At 50.5% G+C, this 21820-nt stretch overlaps 1 protein-coding gene across 3 annotated transcripts; it reads left to right on the top strand.

Moving 5' to 3' along the window:
* The first annotated feature begins 394 nt into the window (after positions 1-394).
* POPDC3 (popeye domain containing 3) lies at positions 395-15178 on the top strand. Of its 3 annotated transcripts, XM_064170051.1 has the most exons (6): positions 395-635; positions 885-1341; positions 7414-8144; positions 10369-10477; positions 11320-11495; positions 14850-15178. In XM_064170051.1, exons 3-6 carry the CDS (start codon positions 7654-7656, stop codon positions 14902-14904), a joined length of 831 nt encoding a protein of 276 aa, XP_064026121.1. In that variant the 5' UTR covers positions 395-635; positions 885-1341; positions 7414-7653; the 3' UTR covers positions 14905-15178. The 3 variants fall into 3 exon arrangements, with proteins under 3 accessions (XP_064026121.1, XP_064026119.1, XP_064026120.1); XM_064170049.1 differs by lacking the exon at positions 14850-15178 and having other exon boundaries at positions 11320-13009; XM_064170050.1 differs by lacking the exons at positions 395-635; positions 885-1341; positions 14850-15178 and adding an exon at positions 1883-1953 and having other exon boundaries at positions 11320-13009.
* The last annotated feature ends 6642 nt before the right edge of the window (positions 15179-21820 follow it).

Genomic DNA, 21820 nt, shown 5'->3' with positions numbered 1-21820 from the left:
CAGTCTAGCTCAGCTCACAGAGGAACACAGCTAGATGGGCCTTGAAAGTCTCTAGAGAAGGAGAACTGTTTACAACCAGCTAGAAAGTCAGGACCAGTTTCATGGTTGAACACTGATTGGTTCTGCCTCAAAGATGCCACTTCAGGTTGCTCTCCATCACACTTCCAACAGTTCTTGCACTTTCTGCTGCCCCTTCCTAGCTGGCCCCTTAGTGGTCCCTTGGGCAGTTGCCTTCCCACTGCCTCTGCACAGTGTTTGCCAAGGGAGGGTCTCTCCCTCAACCCAGGACCACAAAGTCTTTTGGGTGAAAATGAGGGCTATGTTTTTAATTACCTTATGCTGGTTTATTATCTCAGTAGGTAAACAGTACTAATAAAACGCTTCAGCAACAGCTTCTGCAGTACCAGGAGCTGCACATTCCACATGCTGTCGTTTGCTGTGCATTAACAACTTGCAAATCTGTCTCCTCCCATCAACAGACTCTTGTTCGGGTGATCACTTTGTGCCTCCCATCAACAAACGCATGGCTACCAAGACTGACGACTCGTGTGCTGATGCCGTACCAGCGCGTCTAGGCTCCCGGCAAAGCACAGGCTTGCTCTGAGACGGGGACACTGAGGAGGATTTGATTCAAGGTATCAACGATTCTAAGGCTCAGTGGTTTAGCACTAGACTTGGCAGAGTTAGATAGCGCTTAGCCTCGATGACCCGAAAGGTCTTTACCCATGGAAACCTCTCGGTGAGGGTGCATGGACGGGCGCGGTGCCCACGGAACGCGGGCAGCCCCGAGGCCGTGGGTCCCTGCTGCAGAACAAGATGCTGGGGGGAGTGGGTGGAAGAGGACAAAACTGGCTTCTTTCTTTATTCCAAACCGATCGTTTCAGACACTTTCTCCCGCGGCAGCAGCACCACCCGCCCGTCCCAGGACCGATGGCTTTGGCATGCGAGTCCGCAGCTCGCAACCGGGTTTGAGGTATCCGAGTTGAGCGGTGGCACCGCCGCGGGCTTCGCCGTCCCGGAGAGGGCTCCGCAGCCAGTGCCGATGCTGCCTCCTCCACCCGCCAGCCCCTGCCACACCACCAGGTTGGTCTCAGTTCGGTTCCACCGGATTCCGGTGGCCCCGCAGTCCCCCGGGACCGGCGGGAGGCGCCTGCGCGCTGCGGCCGCTCGGTGCCGGCCTGGGAGCTGGCGCCGCCCGCAGCCTCCTGCCGGCTTCTGCCTATTTTAGTCACAGCGGCGGGACGCGGTGCTGGCGGTGCCGGGAGCGGCGAGGAGCGGTCCCCAGAGTCGGTCCCCGTCCCGTCTGGGCGGCCGGGAAACTTTCCGAGGCTCCCGGCACAGGTAAGGGGAGCTGCAGGGCGGGGGCCGGGGCGGGCTGAAGCCCTGGCGCTGCCTCCGCCCGCCCCTCGCCGGCGCCGTCCAGTCAGCCCCGCTCTGACCGGCACCGGGGGGGCGACGGGGAGCCGAGGACGCCTCAGTGCGCCGCTGCCCTCCGGGGGCACCCGCCTCGGGGTCGAGGTGGCAGCGTGGGGCTGGCCGTCGGGGGAGGCACCGGGCGGTGTCCTGCGGGGTCTCGGCCCTGGGGGAAGCTGTGCTTGGCCCCAGCATGGTACAGCCCCGGCGCTGGGAAGCGGAGCGCCCCGTGCCAGCCCCGGCTAGAAGTTGCAGAGCTTTGCCGTGCCCCAGTTACACGGACGCGGGGCGCAGCGCCCTGCGCTGCCCCCCAGGGCCTGTCTGAAGTGGGAGCCCCCGATGCAGAGCTGGGCTTTGGGTTTGTTCCCCGGCAGAGCGAGGTCTGTGGGTTCAGCCGCGGTGCCGCCGCTGCCCCACGCACGGGAGCAAACCCGGGACTGTCGCAAAGCCAGCTCGGGGTCCGGGCATTTCTAACGCCGACAAGGGGCTTGCTCCGTTACCGGCCGGCACTTGCTGCTTCTCTCTCTCCATCAGCAAATGGTAAGAGCAGATGGACCCTGAAATTAAGATCTGGTTTTGCGTTTCGTAGAGTCATAGAATCACAGCTCTGGTTGGAGAGGATCTCCAAGATCATCGAGTCCAACCATCCTCTAACTCCACCAACTCCGGATTGCATTTCTCTCTTTCCACAGACAGAGCAAACCAAACAAACTCTTGCCCTTCCCCAGACGATAATATTTCTTTCCAAACATATTTTCCCAAACCATAATATTTTTACTACGCTTTCTTCAGCTGTTCCCTAAAGCTTTGTGTGCGTTTAGGCTGTCAATCACTTCATGGGCAAACGTTTCATACAGATGATCTCTTGTGATACTGCATCGTGGACCACTTGGTAGTGTTACAAAGATGTCACTGGTGAAACCTGGCTTCCAGAGCTGGGGCTCGTTGCCACTTGGTTGATTAATGGGAATCTAACTGTATCCAGGCAAGGAAAAACGTCTTCACTGACCACAGAGAAGGAATTATTTCCACATCTGCAGAACTCTTGCTGTTCCACAAAGTTCTGTGTGATGCCAAATTGGAAAGCAGCTTAAAATGTTGAGGGGTGTCTGTTTTTAAGAAGTGCCTTGTCTGCAAAACAGCAAATGCCCTGCAAGTCCTGGAGGGAGGAGAGCAGGGATGGAAACAGAAGGAAATGTGTACAGGGCAGAGTCTGAAGCAGGGGAACTGTGGTGAGGGAGGCTGAGAACAGAAAGTTGATTAAGGAATCAGGAAAGGAGTTGTTAACCTTTTTATTGTTAGGTGCACAGGCTCCTCAGAGGTGGGATTTTATCTTACCTTTCTGGTGTGTGAACTCTGAGCAGTGACTCCAGCTGTAACTGAACACGCTGCTGCTGCTGCCCAGGCAGAAGGTGATTGTTGTGTAGTGAGCAAAGCCTGGGTTTGTGTTATGTGGTGAGAGCATCCTGACTTTTGTAGGTAGAGGACAGATGAAAATGGTGTTAAGCTAGTGCCATATGCATGCTTGTGCCCAGTCGGATTTGCATGCAAAGCCTTTTGACATTTACTCCAGGAAAGCAAGGAGCAGAACTGTACTTCTATCCCCAAGCCTTCCACTAAAGTTAAACATCAGCTTCATCAGGGCATCCTCATTACCGTTCAGTGAGTTTCATCCTGGTTGAGAGCTCAGAGGGTACATAAATGCCTTTTTTTTTTTTTTTTCACGGGTCAGCAGGTCACAGAATGAGAGCAAATGGCCTCAGGTTGTTCCAGGAGAAGGTTAGGTTGAAGATTAGGGAAGATTTTTTTCCTACCAGAGCGGTCAGGCATTAGAACAGGCTGCCCAGGGAGATGGTGGAGTCACCAAGCCCGGGGAGGGGGTTCAAGAAATGTGTGGAGGTGGCACTTTGGAACATGACTTAATGGCTGTGGTGGTGTTGGGTTGGATTGGCTGGGTTGGATTCAGTGATCTGGGAGGGCTTCTGCGACTGAAACGGTTCTGTGGTTCTGTGCTGCTTGAACACATGGCTCATGACACAGCTTCTGCGTGATCCAGCTGGAGGTGCGGGGGCAGCGCAGTGAACCAAGCCTCTGTGAACTCCATTTCCCAGCAAAGAGAGGACTGTGTTCAGGTGGTTGGTTCAGGTGCCCTTCCGGAGGCACTGCTACACCCTACAGCCTCCAGTAAGCCGAATCCTGCAGAGTTCAACTCTAGTTCATTAACTCTAAAGTGCTTGCACAGTAGATGCTTTCTCTGACACCAGTTTAGGAGCTGAACTGCAGAAAAGCTTGGAACTTCTGCTTCACTTGGCAATCTTAGTCATAAAACACATCAAACCAGACCCCCTGAATTATAATGGGGCCACTGGACAAGAGCTCCAACATACCCAAGTGCTAGCAGTCCATAGTTCCAAAGAAGCCCAACATATTCATGTTTCCTAGGAGCAGAAGACCTTGAAAACTAAAAAAAAAGGGGGGGAGGGGGGTAGTCTTCTTCATCTGGCAGGAGTACAACATGTACTGGTGGTTCATCAATTCTGATTCAAATTGGACTAAAATCTGTAATGTTTTTTTAAATGCCAGATCCTGCCTGGATGATAAAATAGATAGCATCTTCAATGCTGCCTTTGCAACCACCGTGGGTTTTACAGTGATAAATGAGGAATCATTCAAGCAGTGGAAGCTATGTCTCTAGTAAGCTGGGCTTTAAATATTTAAAGACTAAATAATAGCAGCTTCTCTGTATGCAGCACTTCTAATGAACCCTAAACTGTTCCCTGTTGATGCCTTCCCCCTCACCCAGCCTTTTCTCCGCTTAAATATATATATATATGTTGGCAGAAATCTGAGGGAATTGGAAGTAAAATCAAACCTTACCAAGCTCAGTCAGCTATAAGTCATAGAATCAAGCAGGGCTGGAAGGGACCACAAGGGTCAGCCAATTCCAACCCCCCTGCCATGGGCAGGGACACCTCACACTACATCTGGCTGTCCACAGCCTCATCCAGCCTGGCCTTAAACACCTCCAGGGATGGGGATTCCACCACCTCCCTGGGCAACCCATCCCAGGCTTTCACCACCCTCATGCTGAAGAGCTTCTTCCTAACATCCAGTCTGAATTTAGCCATTTCTAGCTTTGTTCCATTCCTCCCAGTCCTATCATTCCCTGACAGCCTAAAAAGTCCTTCCCCAGCTTTCTTGTGGCCTTAAGATACTGAAAGGCCACAATAAAGTCATCTCAGAGCCTTTTCCACTCCAGACTGAACAGCCCCAATTCCTTCAGTCTCTCCTCACAGCAGAGCAGCTCCAGCCCTCTGCTCATCCTCGTGGCCTTTCTCTGGACACCTTCCAGCACCTCCATAGCCCTCTTGTCCCAGGGGCCCCAGAACTGGATGCAGTACTCCAGGTGGGGTCTCACTCAGTGCAGAGGGGCAGGATCACTTCCCTCGCCCTGCTGCCCACACTGCACTTGCTGCAGCCCAGGCTCTGGTTGCTCTCTGGACTACAAGAGCACACTGACAGCTCAGATTGAGCTTCTCATCCACCAGCACTCTCAAGTCCTCCTCCTCAGGGCTGCTCTCAAGCCAGTCACTGCCCAGCCAGTATTGATGCTTGGGATTGCCTCGACCCTCCTTGACAGGAGCTTGCACTTGGTCCATGGAAGGGCTCCTGTTGAAGCTATCTGCTTTGGAGGAAGCAGTTCTACATCTGCTGCAGCAGGCAGCCTGGTGGGGCCAAGCAGTCACCATGCTCATGCTGCTGGTGGATTGATTGTGTGGAGCACTAACTTCAACACAGAGATGGCACTGGGTGCCTCCAGGCTTAGGTGGCAGCTCACTGAAGAGTGTTCTTGGTTGAAACGTCTTGAACATAGGAACCTAAATTCTCCCTGTCCAAAGCAGGGGTTTGGCTCCAAAATGTGTCACTTGGCTAGTGGTCATTACTCAGAGCTGCCCTGAAGGCACTGAAGCACCACTGATGGCAGGATGTGCCCCAGCTTTGAGCATTCCCAGAAGGATTGCTTCCCAAGAAGCACGAATGTTCCAGGGGCAAGGGTGCAGGTCAGCAGTCAAAGCCCACCAGGGTCCTGGAAGGACTGCTAAGGGTGCAGTTTGGCCATTTGTGCCAGGGCCTGAGATGCTTCACCTACCAAGGGACAGCCTACACTGACCTAGGGGGTGAGACATAGTGCTGAGACATCAGCCAGACACGAGATGCCTTCCTCAGCCCGAGGGAGAGCAAATCCATGCTCCTTCCTCCCGTGAGGGCACCTCGAGTGACTCAGTTTGGTTCCTGTGGGTGGGTCACTTGCTGCCCTCAGGGGTTTATGTTCTCTAAGGTAGCTGCTTAGCTGGTGTCTGAGTTGGGCTTCCAGGTTGCTCCATAACAGAAAATAGAACTGCAGCAAATCAATTAATTATTTTTAATAATAGCATCCCAGCACCAGCAGCACTTTAAGCATTGACTTCTGTGGCTCTTGAGGGCAACCAAAAAGCTACCTTTGATATTCTAGAGAAGCTAATCATTTCCACTGCAAGGCAGTTCTTAGCTCCCCTGCTGTCTACCAGGAACAGAAGCAGACAGTAAAAGACTTTGGGTTGCCATTCTGATGACACCAGTGATAGACCCTGGCTTTCAAATCCCAGCCATGGCTAATCTCACCTGGGAGCAGGTATCTGCACTTCAACAGGCAGGCAGAGGAAGCTGGCTCTGGTTTCATTTGATGATTCCTTTTGTGGGTTGGTGCATTGTTTTTTTTTGCCTTTCACACTTTTGGGTGGCACATTTAACATCTTTTATTTGATCCATTGAATGTTTTTGCAGTGTTAAACAATGAAATGTGGCCTGTGGCATGAAATTATACGAGGTAGAAGTTGGGATGTTATCAAATTGCTTTGTGAATGCTCTCTGTAAAGTGCTTTGCATTTTCCAGTGAGATAACCTCTCTGAAACTCTCTTTAAGCTTTGCAGTCTTCCTTATCCAGGACAGCTTTGTCACCCTTGCTGGAGAAAAAAAAAACACCTCCCATGACACCAGGATTTCCCTTTCTGTGGTGTTTGGGGGTGTAGTTTATTGTCTCTGATACCAGAGAGCAGCCTTGCTCAGCTCCATGAGAGCGGTGGGACCTAACTGCAGAGGAGGTGAACAAGGAACAGGAGTTTGCTGTCGGTTCTTGCCTAAGCACTATGTAGGGCATCAAGTGAGACCTTGCAGGCAGCAGATTAAAGTCCAAGTGCTGCTTTCTCAGCAGACAGGCTGTGGAAAGGCTTCTCTCAGGATGCTATGGATGCAATGTGCAGGTTTGCAGGGATTCAGTGATGATTCAGTTCTGGGCTACTCAATTCAAGAGAGATGTTGAGGTGCTGGAAGTTGCCCAGAGAAGGGCAGCAAGGCTGGGGAGGGGCCTGGAGCACAGCCCTGTGAGGAGAGGCTGAGGGAGCTGGGGGTGTGCAGCCTGCAGCAGAGGAGGCTCAGGGCAGAGCTCATTGCTGTCTACAACTACCTGAAGGGAGGCTGTAGCCAGGTTGGGCTCTTCTGCCAGGCAAGCAGCAACAGAAGAAGGGGACACAGCCTCAAGTTGTGCCAGGGCAGGTCTAGGTTGGATGTTAGGAGGAAGTTGTTGTCAGAGAGAGTGATTGGCATTGGAATGGGTTGCCCAGGGAGGTGGTGGAGTGACTGTGCCTGGAGGTGTTGAAGCCAAGCCTGGCTGGGGCACTTAGTGCCATGGTCTGGTTGATTGTCTGGGGCTGGGTGTAGGTTGGACTGGCTGAGCTTGGAGGTCTCTTCCAACCTGCTTGATTCTCTGATTCTATGATTTGAGAGTAGCTACAGGGTCCCAAGACACAGGAGCATCATCCTCAGTTGAGTTAATAGTAAGGGCTACAGGGGGAATTGGAAGGCTGTAATGCACTCTGTGGTTTTAGACAGTGAAAGACTGAATAGACTTTAAGTCTATATAAATGATAAGTAGTTTTTTTCTTTTCTTCATTCTCCCACAGCAGGTGAAGCTGCAAATGACACATCCCAGGTCAAGACAATGCATGAACTGATGAGAAACAGCACTGGCTTCTGAGAACATCAGCTCCTGGCTGCTGGAAATCCTTCCTGCCCAAACCGAGCATGGCATTATGTGATCAGTGAGCAGGGCTTGCAAGGATGGAGAAGCAAAGGACCCTGAAAGCTGCACCTCATAAATAAACATTTCCATCACCCAGCTGAACTGAAAAACTCTTCCAGCCATGGGAGAAAATGGAAGCTTTTGGGAAAGCTTGATCTATGCCCATCCAACATGTGCCACCTGGAAGCAAGAGGCAGAGGGATCCATCTACCACCTAAGCAGCATTCTCTTCGTTGTGGGCTTCATGGGTGGAAGTGGATTCTTTGGGCTTCTCTATGTCTTCAGCTTACTTGGGCTGGGCTTTCTCTGCTCCTCTGTCTGGGCTTGGCTGGATGTCTGTGCTGCTGATATATTCTCCTGGAACTTCATACTGTTTGCTATCTGCTTCGTCCAGTTCATTTACGTTACCTACCAAGTCCGGAGCGTTTCCTTTGACAGGGAATTCCAGGAACTCTACAGTGCTCTATTCCAGCCTCTAGGAATTTCCTTGACTGTTTACAGGAAGATTGTCTTGTGCTGTGATGCAGAAGTGGTTACCCTGGAGAAGGAACACTGTTATGCCATGCAGGGCAAAACACCTATTGATAAACTGTCCTTGCTTGTGTCAGGCAGGTTCGTATCAGCTTGTTCAGTCCTTTTTTCCACCCTTCTTGCACATGAAATCCCCCCCCTTAAAAAACCCCCAACCCTCCCCAAAATTGTCTGATTTGTGTATTGTTTGTTCATTTTCCAGTACAATAGATGAAATATTAATGCAAGTAATATAAATATTAATAGGCTAAATACACTTGTCTAGGGCAGCTCCAGGCTAGAAACACTAAGCATGAAGTCTGTAATAGCATAAAGAAAAGGATTTAAAGTAATTCTTTTCCAGGCCACTGTATCATAGCACTTAAAAGGATGGGCAAATAAAGGCAGCAAATATGCTTCAGCCTGCAGGCCACAGCTTGCTGTCTGCTGCCTAGCTGAGCACAGCATCTCCCTTATTGTTGTGTGCTGGTGTCATCTGAGGCAGGACTAAAAGGTGCATCTGAGAGAGAAATTCTATAGTGGAGAAGCTGGCTTTGGTACAGATTGTATTTGCCTGCTTTCTGGGGAGTGGGGGAAGAGAGGGATTAAGGGGAGAGGAGCAAAAGGTCTGGGAGTACCACATCAAGCGGATGTGGTTGAGCCCTGTCATGCTCTGCAGAACTGAATCTACAGTGACTCTTAGGTTAGATCCTAAGGCATTAGATCCACCTGCTTGTATTCCCTGCTTACTGAAGATCCTTCTGGAAACCTTCCTGAAGGGAAATAGTAGCTTCTGCAATGTGTGTGAGGTGATCTGCAGTACTGGAACAGCACAAGATAGCTGGGATAGGATGGCCATGGGCTTATCTTTGACGGGACGCTTCCTAGGTGCATTTTCACAGCTGTCTGTAGGCAGCTTGAAACTCAGCTGATGCAGGATGATTTGCAGGGGATAATATGGGCTTTAGGCAGCTGTGATCCTGATTCAGGGAGCTGTGTAGAAGGTACCAGGTGGAGGTTGCTCTTGGTCCTGCTAAAGGAGAGCTGTACATCCTTGCACGTGCCCAGCCAGTTAGTTATCACGCAGGGAGTTCTTGGCACCCTCCTCGGTGCAGGATAGGGCTGCTGCTGCTGTGGTAAGAAGCATCAGTAGCAGTGCAGAGCAGGTGTAACAAAGGCAGCTCCTGCAGCCTTATTTTCCTTTCAGCCTCTGAAGCTCAAGCATGGCTTCCTGCTTGTGTGCCTTCGAATTTAAATATGATTTTCAAAGGGGAAAAAAAGTTCTTTGGCCTCTGTGGCAGGCCACAGCATTCAGACTGAGATCCCACACCTCCCCTCCGCTCTGCTGGCTCCAGAGACAGTCAGGTGGCCATGTAATTCTTGGTAGACATTGAGAGACTTTTGCCTAACACATGCTGTGGGGATCTCCAGCTTCCCACTCCCTCCTTCTGCCACTTTGTTCTCCTTAAATTGCAGGTTTGGCAAACCTAGAAGCATATCCCCTGGCTTGCAAGTGGAGGAGGCAGACAGTGTTATGTCCTCCACCTCTCCTCCTCATGTCACACTTTGCACCTGGATGCATGGACCTGCCCCAGGGGAGTAGTTTGTGCTGAGTAAGGCATCTCTCTTCAAGTGAGATGTTGAGATACTGAAATGTGTCCAGAGAAGGGCAGCAAGGCTGGAGAGGGGCAGGCCTGTGAGAAGAGGCTGAGGGAGCTGGGGGTGTACAGCCTGCAGCAGAGGAGGCTCAGGGCAGAGCTCATTGCTGCCTACAACTACCTGAAGGGAGGCTGTAGCCAGGTGGGGTTGGGCTCTTCTGCCAGGCAACCAGCAACAGAATAAGGGGACAGTCTCAAGTTGTGGCAGAGGAGGTCTAGGCTGGATGTTAGGAGGAAGTTGTTGTCAGAGAGAGTGATTGGCATTGGAATGGGCTGCCCAGGGAGGTGGTGGAGTTGTCGTCCCTGAAGGTGTTGAAGCCAAGCCTGGCTGGGGCACTTAGTGCCATGGTCTGGTTGATTGTGTAGGGCTGGGTGCTAGGTTGGGCTGGCTGAGCTTGGAGGTCTCTTCCAACCTGCTTGATTCTGTGATTGTAAGACCTGGAAGGATTTGCTTTTCTGCTGTACATTGGTCTTTTTATTCTCTTTCAGACAGCCTGATCAAGTTGAGTTTATAACTACCATTAGGGTGCTACTGGCCACTGATTTGGCTTTTCCATGCCCTCAGAGCTCTGTGTCAGCTTCTCACCTGGTAGAAACAAAGCCTTCTCCTTGCAGCTGTTGCTGGTGCAGGAGGAGCACTAACAAATTGACACATCTTGTCTCGGTAGGATCAGAGTGACAGTCGATGGGGAGTTTCTGCATTACATTTTTCCTCTTCAATTTCTGGATTCTCCTGAATGGGATTCGCTGAGGCCCACAGAAGAGGGAATCTTCCAGGTAAAAACGGGAGGGTTTCTTTTCTTTTCACTTCTGAATCCTTCAGGAAAGTGTTCAAGCACTATTTGGTTTAGAAATGAGTTTGTTTAGTTGTGGGTTTCGTCTGGGAAATGATACAAGCAAGTGGAATCCCACTGATTTGGAAAGGGAAGTTCTCTTTACCCCCTGGACAGGTTGTGCTGCTTGCATCTTGTTGCACGTTGGGGTTTTCTCGAAGGCTCTTTTTGCTTTCTTTGGCTGTGCTAAAAATCCAGCCCCCAGAAGCCAGCTGTGAAGGAGATGGGTGGAAGTAGGTGCTGAGGAGGTAAACTGGGGAAGGGTGCCCATGGGACAGCCTGGAACACAGCATCAGGGCTGCCCCTGGGTGATCCCTGAGCACTCCCACTGCTGTCATCTGACTGGCATGCTAGCTCCTGCCTCTGTGGGATCCGATGTCTCCTGTCACCAGGGCATTTGGTCAGAGCTTTCTTTAGAGCTGCCTTTCCCACTGGGGCTGCTGGAGGGAAGCAGGGAGTGCAGGGTGGAGGCTGGGACAGAGTCATCCTGCGTCCAGGCTGGGGCTGCCAGTCACTGTGGGCACAGGCACTTTGTCATTGCTCAGCCCCTCCCGGTGCCCCCTTTCCCGCAGCGTTCCCGGGGGCCCCTCCCGGTGCCCCCTTTCCCGCAGCATTCCCGGGGCCCCTTTCCCCCCTCTCTTCCTCGCAGAGCTGTCTGGCTGCTTTAAGCGCAGCGGGAGTGAGGCTGCGAGGTGCCCGTTGCAGAGCGCCAAGACGCTTTCTGAGCAGGAGCAGCAGCAGCATCCCTGCCTTGTCACCCCGCTGTTGGAACCTCCTGTGCCGCAGGTGACGCTGACAGCAGAGACAGACTGCCGGTACGTGGCCTGGAGGAGGAAGAAGCTGTACCTGCTCTTCGCCAAGCACCGCTTCATCTCCCGCCTCTTCTCGGTTCTCATCGGCAGTGACATCGCCGAGAAGCTCTACGCCCTCAACGACAGGGTGCAGGTGGGGCAGGGCTTCAGGTATGACATTCGCTTGCCCAACTTCTACCACGTCTCCCTGCCGGAGACCCCTCGCCTGCAGCCCCCGCACCGCCTGCAGAGAGGCTCCCCCCGGCGCAAGCCCGCGGGGGTTACAAACTGCGGCTCCTAGGAGGGAGAGCCCCGCGGCAGCCGATCCCGAGGGGATGAAGGGAAGCGCAGAGCCGTGGAGCAGAGCGACACCCAGTCGAGCCCGATTCGACTGCCAAGTGCCATTCGCCTTTCCTTGGAGTAGCTTGAATTCTTCTCTCCGGAGCCAGCGGGTTGGCTTCTGCGTTTGGACTGTCGGTGCAGTGTGCTCAGTTTCTGTTGATCCTTCATCTCCTCACTGCTGGAGGAAAACAAATCATCACAGGCTGAAGTTTTGTTGTAGCTGTGGTGGCCTCTGTGTTGTGTTTTTGGGTTCGTTTTGTCTTGTTTTTTAAACTGTTATTTGCAGTTGTACTTTCTCAGAGTTAGTTGCCATGCTGAGGCATGGTCAGTTTGTAATCAGTGCAAATGAGGAAGCTGCTTCAGAGTGCAGCAGCTTGCTTCTAACTTCCATATTCATAGACTCACAGAATGGTTTGGGTTGGCAGAGACCTTCAGGAGCTTCTAGTTCCAACCCTCACTGCCCTGGGCAGGGACACCTCCCACTAGCCCCAGTTGTTCAAGGCCTCATCCATCCTGGCATTGAACACCTCCAGGGAGGGAGCATCCACAGCCTCCCTGGGCAACCTGTGCCAGTGTCTCACCACCTTTACTGTCAAGGATTTATGCCACTTTGTCTTAGTTAACATGAAGAATATTGCAGAAAAAGACTGAGACACCTTTTGTGTTTGTTTTGGGTTTCAAAGGAATGAAACTGCACAGCCAGACCCTTAAAAGCAAAGAAACAGCAAATTCCACCCCATGAGTGCCTCTCTGACTGTCCTAAAGAGACATTATGTGAAAAGAAATATCAATGTAGCTGCTGGCATTGGAAAAGTAAAGCTGCTGCAGACAGGGGAATGGTTGTGTCGTGTTTCTGACAGGATGTGATGCCATAGGAGCTGCATAGGACTCAGGCTTGCACAGTGTCAGTGCCATCTGTGACCTACACAGCAAACACTGTTCAGCAGTCAGCTGCCAAACAGCTGGAGTTAGTTTGGCAATGTTCTTTTCAGCCAGGTTTGTCAGGAGGAGCCTAAAGACCAAGCCACAGCAATAAGCAGAGTTTTGACTGAAACGTTCTCGTTCAGCTTCCAGAGTCACATTTCTGTGCCTAGCAATGCTTGATTTGAAAAGGCATTTTCTCCCTCTTTCATTCTGTGGTGGTGTAGTGGGTAAAGGCAGCACCAGCTCATGCTTCAGTAGGAGAAAGCTATTTTTGACCCTCGAGGTCACTGTGCCTTTGGGAGAAGTGTCTGGACGCCTTTGCCAAGTCACCTTCCTGCTGCTGTGCCCTGGTGCCTGCCAGTATCAAAAGGGAAGAAGCATTACTGTTTTATGAGCCTCTATTGCTGCTTGGTGCATCTGGAAGTAGATCACATTCTCAGTGCTTTTAAATTGCTGGGCAGTTTGGTAGCACAATCACCCTGAGCCTGTTTGGTGGGACAGACACCCTGTGCTTGTTTGGTGGGACAGACACCCTGTGCCTGTTTGGTAGGACAGACACCCTGTGCTTGTGTGGTGGGACAGACATCCTGTGCCTGTTTGGTGGGACAGACACCCTGTGCCTGTTTGGTAGGACAGACACCCTGTGCTTGTGTGGTGGGACAGACATCCTGTGCCTGTTTGGTGGGACAGACACCCTGTGCCTGTTTGGTAGGACAGACACCCTGTGCTTGTGTGGTGGGACAGACACCCTGTGCCTGTTTGGTGGGACAGACACCCTGTGCTTGTGTGGTGGGACAGACACCCTGTGCCTGTTTGGTGGGACAGACACCCTGTGCTTGTGTGGTGGGACAGACATCCTGTGCCTGTTTGGTGGGACAGACACCCTGTGCTTGTCTGGTGGGACAGACACCCTGTGCCTGTTTGGTGGGACAGACACCCTGTGCCTGTTTGGTAGGACAGACACCCTGTGCTTGTCTGGTGGGACAGACACCCTGTGCCTGTTTGGTGGGACAGACACCCTGTGCTTGTGTGGTGGGACAGACATCCTGTGCCTGTTTGGTGGGACAGACACCCTGTGCTTGTGTGGTGGGACAGACACCCTGTGCCTGTCTGGTGGGACAGACACCCTGTGCCTGTTTGGTAGGACAGACATCCTGTGCCTGTTTGGTGGGACAGACACCCTGTGCTTGTGTGGTAGGACAGACACCCTGTGCCTGTTTGGTAGGACAGACACCCTGTGCTTGTGTGGTGGGACAGACACCCTGTGCCTGTTTGGTAGGACAGACACCCTGTGCTTGTGTGGTGGGACAGACACCCTGTGCCTGTGTGGTGGGACACCGTGTGCCTCTGTGTGTGCAGGTAAACACTGGAGTTTGGATCTGAGGAGTTGGTGCTGCAGGGCTTAAAATAATGATACAATTTCCTGCTTGGAGGATAACCACAGGATACTGGGTGGGAAGGGACCTTGAAAGGTCATCTTGTCCAATCTCCCTGCAGTGAGCAGAGACATCTCCAACTAGGCCAGGTTTGTGGGACCCCATCACGTTTGACCTGGAATGTCTCAAGGGATGGGGTCTCAACCACCTCCCTGGGCAATCTGCTCCAGTTTTTCACCACTCTCATTGTAAAGAGCTTCCTCCTGGTGTCTAAACTGTGCAGTTTGTGTGGGAAAGCTGTTAGAAATTCCATGAAACCTGTTGGAAGGACCTTCAGAAAAGGTAACATTGTACAAATTTTGCTTTCAAGTCTGTATCCCATTTTCCCAGAGAGGAACAGCTGCCAAATGTAGATACTGTACAAGGATCCCCAGATCCTTCTAACAACCCTTCCCCACAATGTAGTCTGTCTGCATGAAGGTCCTGAGCCACAGGGTGGGTCAAAACAAATGCAAAGCAGAGTTCAGTGATGGCTGTTAAAGGCTGACCCAGAAAGCAGCTGAGGCACAAAGTGTTAGAGGTGGCAGTGTGTGAGGAAATGCTTCCCCAGGAGAACAGCTGGAGCCTGGAATCACCTCCCAGGGGAAGCAGTGGATTCCCCTGCATTGCTTAGTGTGACAGGGTGCTGGGCCAGCTCATTTCAACTGCACTGACACCTAGAAAGGTTGGACCCAGATGATCCTTGGGAGCCCTTCCCACTGGCATTCTGTGAATCTCTGTCCTCTTCCTATATTTTTATGCAAAGGTTCAGAGCTCCCAAGGGAAAATACCTTTTTTCCCCCTGCTTGTCTAATTCATGTTAATTTTCCTATTTTTTTGGTAGATTTTTTGTGTCACTTCAGTTTCTCTTTCCTCTAATTCCACTTCTGTGTGACTGAAAAAAGACTTAATTGAACTTACCATACAAATCAAGCCACCTCATCCTGATGAATCAAGCTGTGTAGGTGGAGTTTCATCAGTAGGAGTGTGTAGGAGAAAGGCAGCTGAAGCACATCATTTACAAGCCCCAGGATTTGAGGTCACATCCCAAAGCCCTTCTAGAGGGTTGCTTTGCAGATGGTTCTGCCAGTAGTGGGTTTGGACCCAATTCATCTCTCTGCAGGCCACAAGTGTTGTTAAATGTTGTGGTGGACTGGGAAGAAGGCAGGACATTCCCCAAAGCTTGTGGGAGCAGAAGGGTTTCACAGCAGCTCTTCCTCTGCTGTGGATTACCAGGGAGTTTTACTCAGTTGTCAGTTCCACCACAGCTCCTGGTTTGAGAGGTCTCTGGTGTGCTGTGAGGACAGCTCCACCACAGCTCCTGGTTTGAGAGGTCTCTGGTGTGCTGTGGGGACAGCTCCACCACAGCTCCTGGTTTGAGAGGTCTCTGGTGTGCTGTGGGGACAGCTCCACCACAGCTCCTAGTTTGAGAGGTCTCTGGTGTGCTGTGAGGACAGCTCCACCACAGCTCCTAGTTTGAGAGGTCTCTGGTGTGCTGTGAGGACAGCTCCTCCACAGCTCCTCGTTTAAGAGATATGGGGACAGGACTATTCCCCAACCACAGTAGAGTTTTGGAGCTAAACAATGATAGAAAGGATCAATAACTGAGACACTAAAGTCATATAAACAAACAACTGCAATAAAATAATGGTGGTAAAGAACTGTTTTAGGAATGAATCCCACTGGTTTTGTTGTATGCACTAACAATTGTCCAACAAAGCTTATCTAAAGCCTGAGAGATGTAATAATTCCCTGGCAGTCTGGTACATTAGGCTGAGAAAGACACAGAAGCCAACACTCCAGTTGCAGAGATAAATGCTTTATGTAATTGTATGGCAGTGTGCAGCACCACCACCTTCTGTAGCAACCACACATCATAGACAGGCATTAAAGCATCTCAGCTGTGAAAGGAAGTGAGCAAATCCCTGTCCCAAGGCTAGATGCAGGCTGGATGATCCTACACAGCTTGCAGCCTGCTGGAGCTGGGGGCTCAGCTCACATCTCTGTTTAGTGTTTCCCATGTGTTGGTTTCAGGGACTTCTAAGGAGTGCACAAGACAATCCCCAGTGCTGGGTTTGGACTTCCAGGGGCCAAGTGTAGGACATGAGATGCCAGCAGGTAAGCTGTGGGATGGGATTGGGTATGAGCCTGTATCTTCCCATGTGCATAACCCAAGGGATACACAAAAATACCCTTACTCTGCAACAAAAGTGAGGCAAGACAGTCCCTGGCTGCTGGGATGCACAGGGGTGAGCAGTTCAGTCCCTGGCTGCTGGGATGCACAGGGGTGAGCAGTTCAGTCCATGGCTGCTGGGATGCACAGGGGTGAGCAGTTCAGTCCCTGGCTGCTGGGATGCACAGGGTTGAGCAGTTCAGTCCCTGGCTGCTGGGATGCACAGGGGTGAGCAGTTCAGTCCATGGCTGCTGGGATGCACAGGGGTGAGCAGTTCAGTCCATGGCTGCTGAGATGCACAGGGGTGAGCAGTTCAGTCCATGGCTGCTGAGGTGCACAGGGGTGAGCAGTTCAGTCCCTGGCTGCTGGGATACACAAAGGTGAGCAGTTCAGTCTGTGGCTGCTGGCATACACAGAAAAAAGCAAACCCTTAGTGTGCTTTCATAGAACCATGAAATTATTTGAATTGGAAGGGACCTCAGAGATCAACCAGTTCCAACTGCCCTGCCATGGGCAGGGGCACTTTGCACTAGCCCAGATTGCTCAAGGCCTTTGTTCAGCCACCTTGTTCATGTTCAGATGTCTAACACACTGAATCCACTTGCAGCTATTCTATTTTTGCCAAAAGATTTAGCTTAGATGAAATAATTTGGTTGCTCATTTGGAATATAACCCCCAAACTGTCCTGTTTGCTTTTACAGAAAGGTCAGAGCCTCTCCCAGTATTTTAAAGCAGACCTCCCTGGCAAGGTGAATGGGAGTATGCTCAAAACCCAGAAAGCACCATGCTCTGTTTTCATTACTTCTCAAAACCTGTGTCCTTTCAGTAGGGAAGTTCATTATCCATAGGACTAATGAAAGCATTAGGAGGAGAAAGATGCAATAAGAAGTGGTGTTCTGAAATCAGCCATGGAGCAAACCCCACTTTTCATGTTGGTTTTGGTCCTTCCCATGGTTTGTACTTTTTCCTTTCCCATAGTCAATGCCATTTGAGTTCTGAAACTGCTTTTTAGAGTGCTACATGGACTTCTTTTTTGGTGCAGTGCTATGTGTACTTCAGCTAATCCTACATGTAAAAGCAATAATCACATACCCCTGTATGTTTACTGTGCTCTGTGTCCCTGTTTTTAACCTGAAATAACAGGGGTTGGTTTGTTGCCTTTTTTTTTTTCCTTTACAGAACAGAGGAGTATAATAAACCTTCCTCAGAAGCCTGGTCTTAGATTCTGCTCTAATTCCAATGAATGAACATCTCTTTAATTCTCTGTTTGCCTTTACTCACAGCAGCAGGGAGCAATGGCAGCACACCCTCAGCACACGTTTTGGAAGTCATTCATGCACAGCTCAAGTCCTTTGCTTTGTGCATCTGGATCAGACTTTTGCATTCCTGGTTTGCTTTTTGCTCTTCAGCTTTTGTTCCTAGCACTCCTTTTCATTTGCTTTCTTCCCCACCATTTTCCTTCGTAGGATATTGTCTTCTCCCCACCACTCTTGTTCTTTCCTCCCCACTATATGCACAGAATCACAGAATGGCTCAGGTCAGAAGGGACCTCAGAGATCATCTACTCCAGCCTCCTGCTATGGGCAGGGGCACCTCTCAACTAGACTTGGTAGTCCAAGGGCTCAATGAACCTGGCCTTGAACACCTCCAGGGAGGAGGCATCCACAACCTCCCTGGGCAACCTGTTCCAGAGTTTCACCACCCTTGTACTGAAAAACTTCTTCCTAAGGACCAGCCTAAACCCACTAAATTCCCAGAAGATGTTAATGATTCTAATATATAGAGTCCTGGAGACCCCAGGCTGGCCTTTGCTCCTCAAAATCCAGCCTCTGGCACTAAAACACACAGCTGAGGGCTAATAATGCAACAAAAGCATGAATCATTGTTGCACTGAGAGCTGGAAAGGGCTAACAGTGCAACAAAACATTAATTGTTGTTGCACTGAGAGCTGAAAAGAACTAATAGTGCAACAAGAAAAGGGCTAATAGTGCAACAAAACATTAATTGTTGTTGCACTGAGAGCTGGAAAGGACTAATAGTGCAACAGAGCATTAATTGTTGTTGCATTGAGAGCTGGAGAGGACTAATAGTGCAACAGAGCATTAATTGTTGCATTGAGAGCTGGAGAGGACTAATAGTGCAACAGAACATTAATTGTTGCATTGAGAGCTGGAGAGGACTAATAGTGCAACAGAGCATTAATTGTTGTTGCACTGAGAGTTGGAAAGGACTAATAGTGCAACAGAACATTAATTGATTGTTGTTGCACTGAGAGCTGGAGAGGACTAATAGTGCAGCAGAACATTAATTGTTGTTGCACTGGGAGCTGGAAAGGACTAATAGTGCAACAGAACATTAATTGTTGTTGCACTGAGAGCTGGAGAGGACTAATAGTGCAACAAAAGCAGAGCAACAACAATGGCACATCTACTTTTCTACCCTGAAGATGCCTGCAGTTCCTTTGGTTTATCCAGTCAGCCACAGAGAGATTCATAAAGACCTCTGCAGAGAGAGCATTGTGAGCTGTGGCTGAGATGGATTTACTTCAGGATTAGCACAGACATCTTTGCATGATGGTTTGGACAACTTCCACGCACAAAGGAAGTTCCAAAGAGGGAACAGAATAATCACAGCCAGTTCAAGCAGCGCTGGCAGGAGGAACCCCTAGGAACTGGGCTGTCACCCAACAAGGGGACAGATGCAGTGCAAAAAGCATTGCTTTTTTGTGTATCTTCCTATTATGTGTGGAGTAAAAGCTGCCTCCTGTTAACCAAGAGCAACCTGTGGATAGCAACTCGAGTCCTGGACAAGCAATGTGGCCAAACCCCACCTCTGTTACACCTAGATTCCAGGAAGCTGCAGCCCTGCTGGGGACAGGCTCCCTGTGTTATTCTGGCAGGGCAGTGACAGGTGCAGCACAATCCTGTGGGAAATCAAATCCTTTTCAGAGCAGCCCACTTTTTTTGTGGGGGGAACTGTGTGCTGGAGGCAGAGCTGGAGCAAGCAGAGCAGCTCCTGCCTGCAGCAGTGTCAGGAAACACCCTGGATGCAGACTGTAGGCATGCACATAGTCAGAGAAACTGTTCACCGAGCAGTTTCAGACCAGGAACATAGAAATGACATTGTCAGGGGCAGGGAAAATTGCTAAGTGTGATTGAATAGATTTTTTTTCTGCCTGTGCACAGTCTAGACAACTTTAATAGCAAACAGTTTTGCTCTGCAGTCTCTGGATGAACACTGTCGACAAACTTGGAGGCTTAGAAGGAGAAGCAAATTGGCTCCTGGCTCTTAAATTTGCAACAACCAATGCTCTACTATCAATAAGACACTTGGAAAGGCTGGGATTGAAGGTTTTATGCTTTGGATTCAAAGAACAAATCCCTTCTAGTATAAGCAGGAGACGTCTCCCTGCAGATGTGGCAGTGGAAAAACTGCTTGACCACACATCCAGAGGGTCTAAGGCTCAAATGCATCCTCTGCTCTTAAATAAACCTCCAGAAGCTGGATGGATGAGTGGGCAGAGGCCAAGGGGATGAGATTGAACAAGGTCAGGTGCAGGGTTCTGCACTTTGGCCACAACAACCCCAAGAAGCACTACAGGCTGGGCACAGAGTGGCTGAGAGCAGCCAGGCAGAGAGGGAGCTGGGGGTGCTGGTGGATAGTAGCTGAACAGGACCCAGCAGTGTGCCCAGGTGGGCAGCAGAGCCAATGGCATCCTGGGCTGGCTCAGGAGCAGTGTGGGCAGCAGGACAAGGGAGGTTCTTGTGCCTCTGTGCTCAGCACTGCTCAGACCACCCCTTGAGTGCTGTGTCCAGTTCTGGGCTCCTCAATTCAAGAGAGATGTTGCGATACTGAACGTGTCCACAGGAGGGCGACAAAGCTGTGAGGGGCCTGGAGCACAGCCCTGTGAGGAGAGGCTGAGGGAGCTGGGGGGGTGCAGCCTGCAGCAGAGGAGGCTCAGGGCAAACCTCATTGCTGCCTATGAGTACCTGCAGGGAGGCTGTAGCCAGGTGGGGTTGGGCTCTTCTGCCAGGCAAGCAACAGCAGAAGAAGGGGACACAGCCTCAAGCTGTGCCAGGGGAGGTCTAGGCTGGATGTTAGGAGGAAGTTGTTGGCAGAGAGAGTGATTGGCATTGGAATGGGCTGCCAAGAGAAGTGGTGGAGTTGCTGTCCTTGGAGGTGTTGAAGCCAAGCCTGGCTGGGGCACTTAGTGCCATGGTCTGGTTGATTGTGTAGGGCTGGGTGCTAGGTTGGGCTGGCTGAGCCTGGAGGTCTCTTCCAACCTGCTTGATTCTATGATTCTATGAAAGTTAAAGAGCTGAGAGAGCCCTTTATTCATCCTTTAATTAATCATTTCATCGTTTAATTAGTTGTTAACAAAAATCCTCCACACAAATTTCCTTCTAATAAAAGCTTAATTCCTGAGGATGCATTCAGGCAGAACTCAAATAATTTTCTTTATCTCTGGGAAACCAAAACTGTGTAATTTTTCAGCTAACACAGCCCAGAATTTCAGCATCTGGGGGATGGGATTTGCCTCGTTGAAATGTGGCACTTCTGAGCTACGCCAGCATATTTCATCCCACTCCAGACAGTTGTCAAACACAGACAGGATTAATTACTCTCTGGAAAAGCTCCCCCCTTGCATTGTCTATAGAGGGAGTTCAAAAGAGTAGCTTGGAGTAGGCATCTTGTAGCTTGTAGATGCTGAGTGTGCTTCCTGAAGCTGTAAATGGAAATATTTCATATGTCTTGCTGCTGTCTGAAAATAGCCCTGTCAGCCTGGCACATCTGGAATCCCAATTACAAGGCTTTTGTTCTCTTTAGTGAGGACTCTGCCTAAAAAAGGCTGTGGAATCAGGCTCTCATTTGGAAGAGGCAAGGAAATTACTTTTTAGTATCTTCTGCTTAATTAAACCTTCTGATTATAGAATCATAGAATCTCTTCTGCCATTAAAGTCTTGGGAGCTTTAGAGCTGCTGGCCCCAGCATGCATAGCTGAATATTATCAACTTCAGACACATGCTGGATGCTATCTCTGATGATCATTCCCGTGGCCAAGCTATCCTGGCTCGCTCTTGCTACCCTTGTTCCAGCCCACTTGGTCTGTATACCTCAGGAAAGAGCAAATACATCCATAAGGGTGACTGGGCAGTCAGGTCAAACACAGCCCTCAACCAAGTCTTTCATAACATATACAGGGAAATCAGGTTTTATACCAGCCAGAGGGTTCACAGAAACCCTGTTCACGTGGCCATGCACCACTGGAAAGCTGCAGACCTCTTCTTCACCATGTAGAACCACGACCAGACATAACAAAGCCAAAGCCTCCTGGGACAGATGTCGATGTGCACATGTGAAAAGAGTTACTGCAGAGTTCAGTCAGGGTTCTGTCTGCTCTCAAATGACATTGGAGTATGATGCTGACCACATGCCCCTGGCTGCTGAGCCCCTCCCCACACACACTTTCAAGCTAGCGTGTCAGAGTGCATTGAAAAGGTTGTGTGCCTGTGCTGTCCTCGTTTATCACTGACATTCAGGTTTTGGGATGGGCTGGGATGCCCACAGACTGTGCCTGGAGTGTCTTTCACCTCTGCATGCTACACATCTACATCTAGAAGATGCAAGAGGACTTGGTGGCT

The sequence above is a fragment of the Pogoniulus pusillus genome, chromosome 33 (assembly GCF_015220805.1).
Source record: "Pogoniulus pusillus isolate bPogPus1 chromosome 33, bPogPus1.pri, whole genome shotgun sequence".
Taxonomy (NCBI): Eukaryota; Metazoa; Chordata; class Aves; order Piciformes; family Lybiidae; genus Pogoniulus; species Pogoniulus pusillus.
Note: the sequence above shows the minus strand (reverse complement) of the source record. Positions and strands in the feature narration are given on the sequence as shown.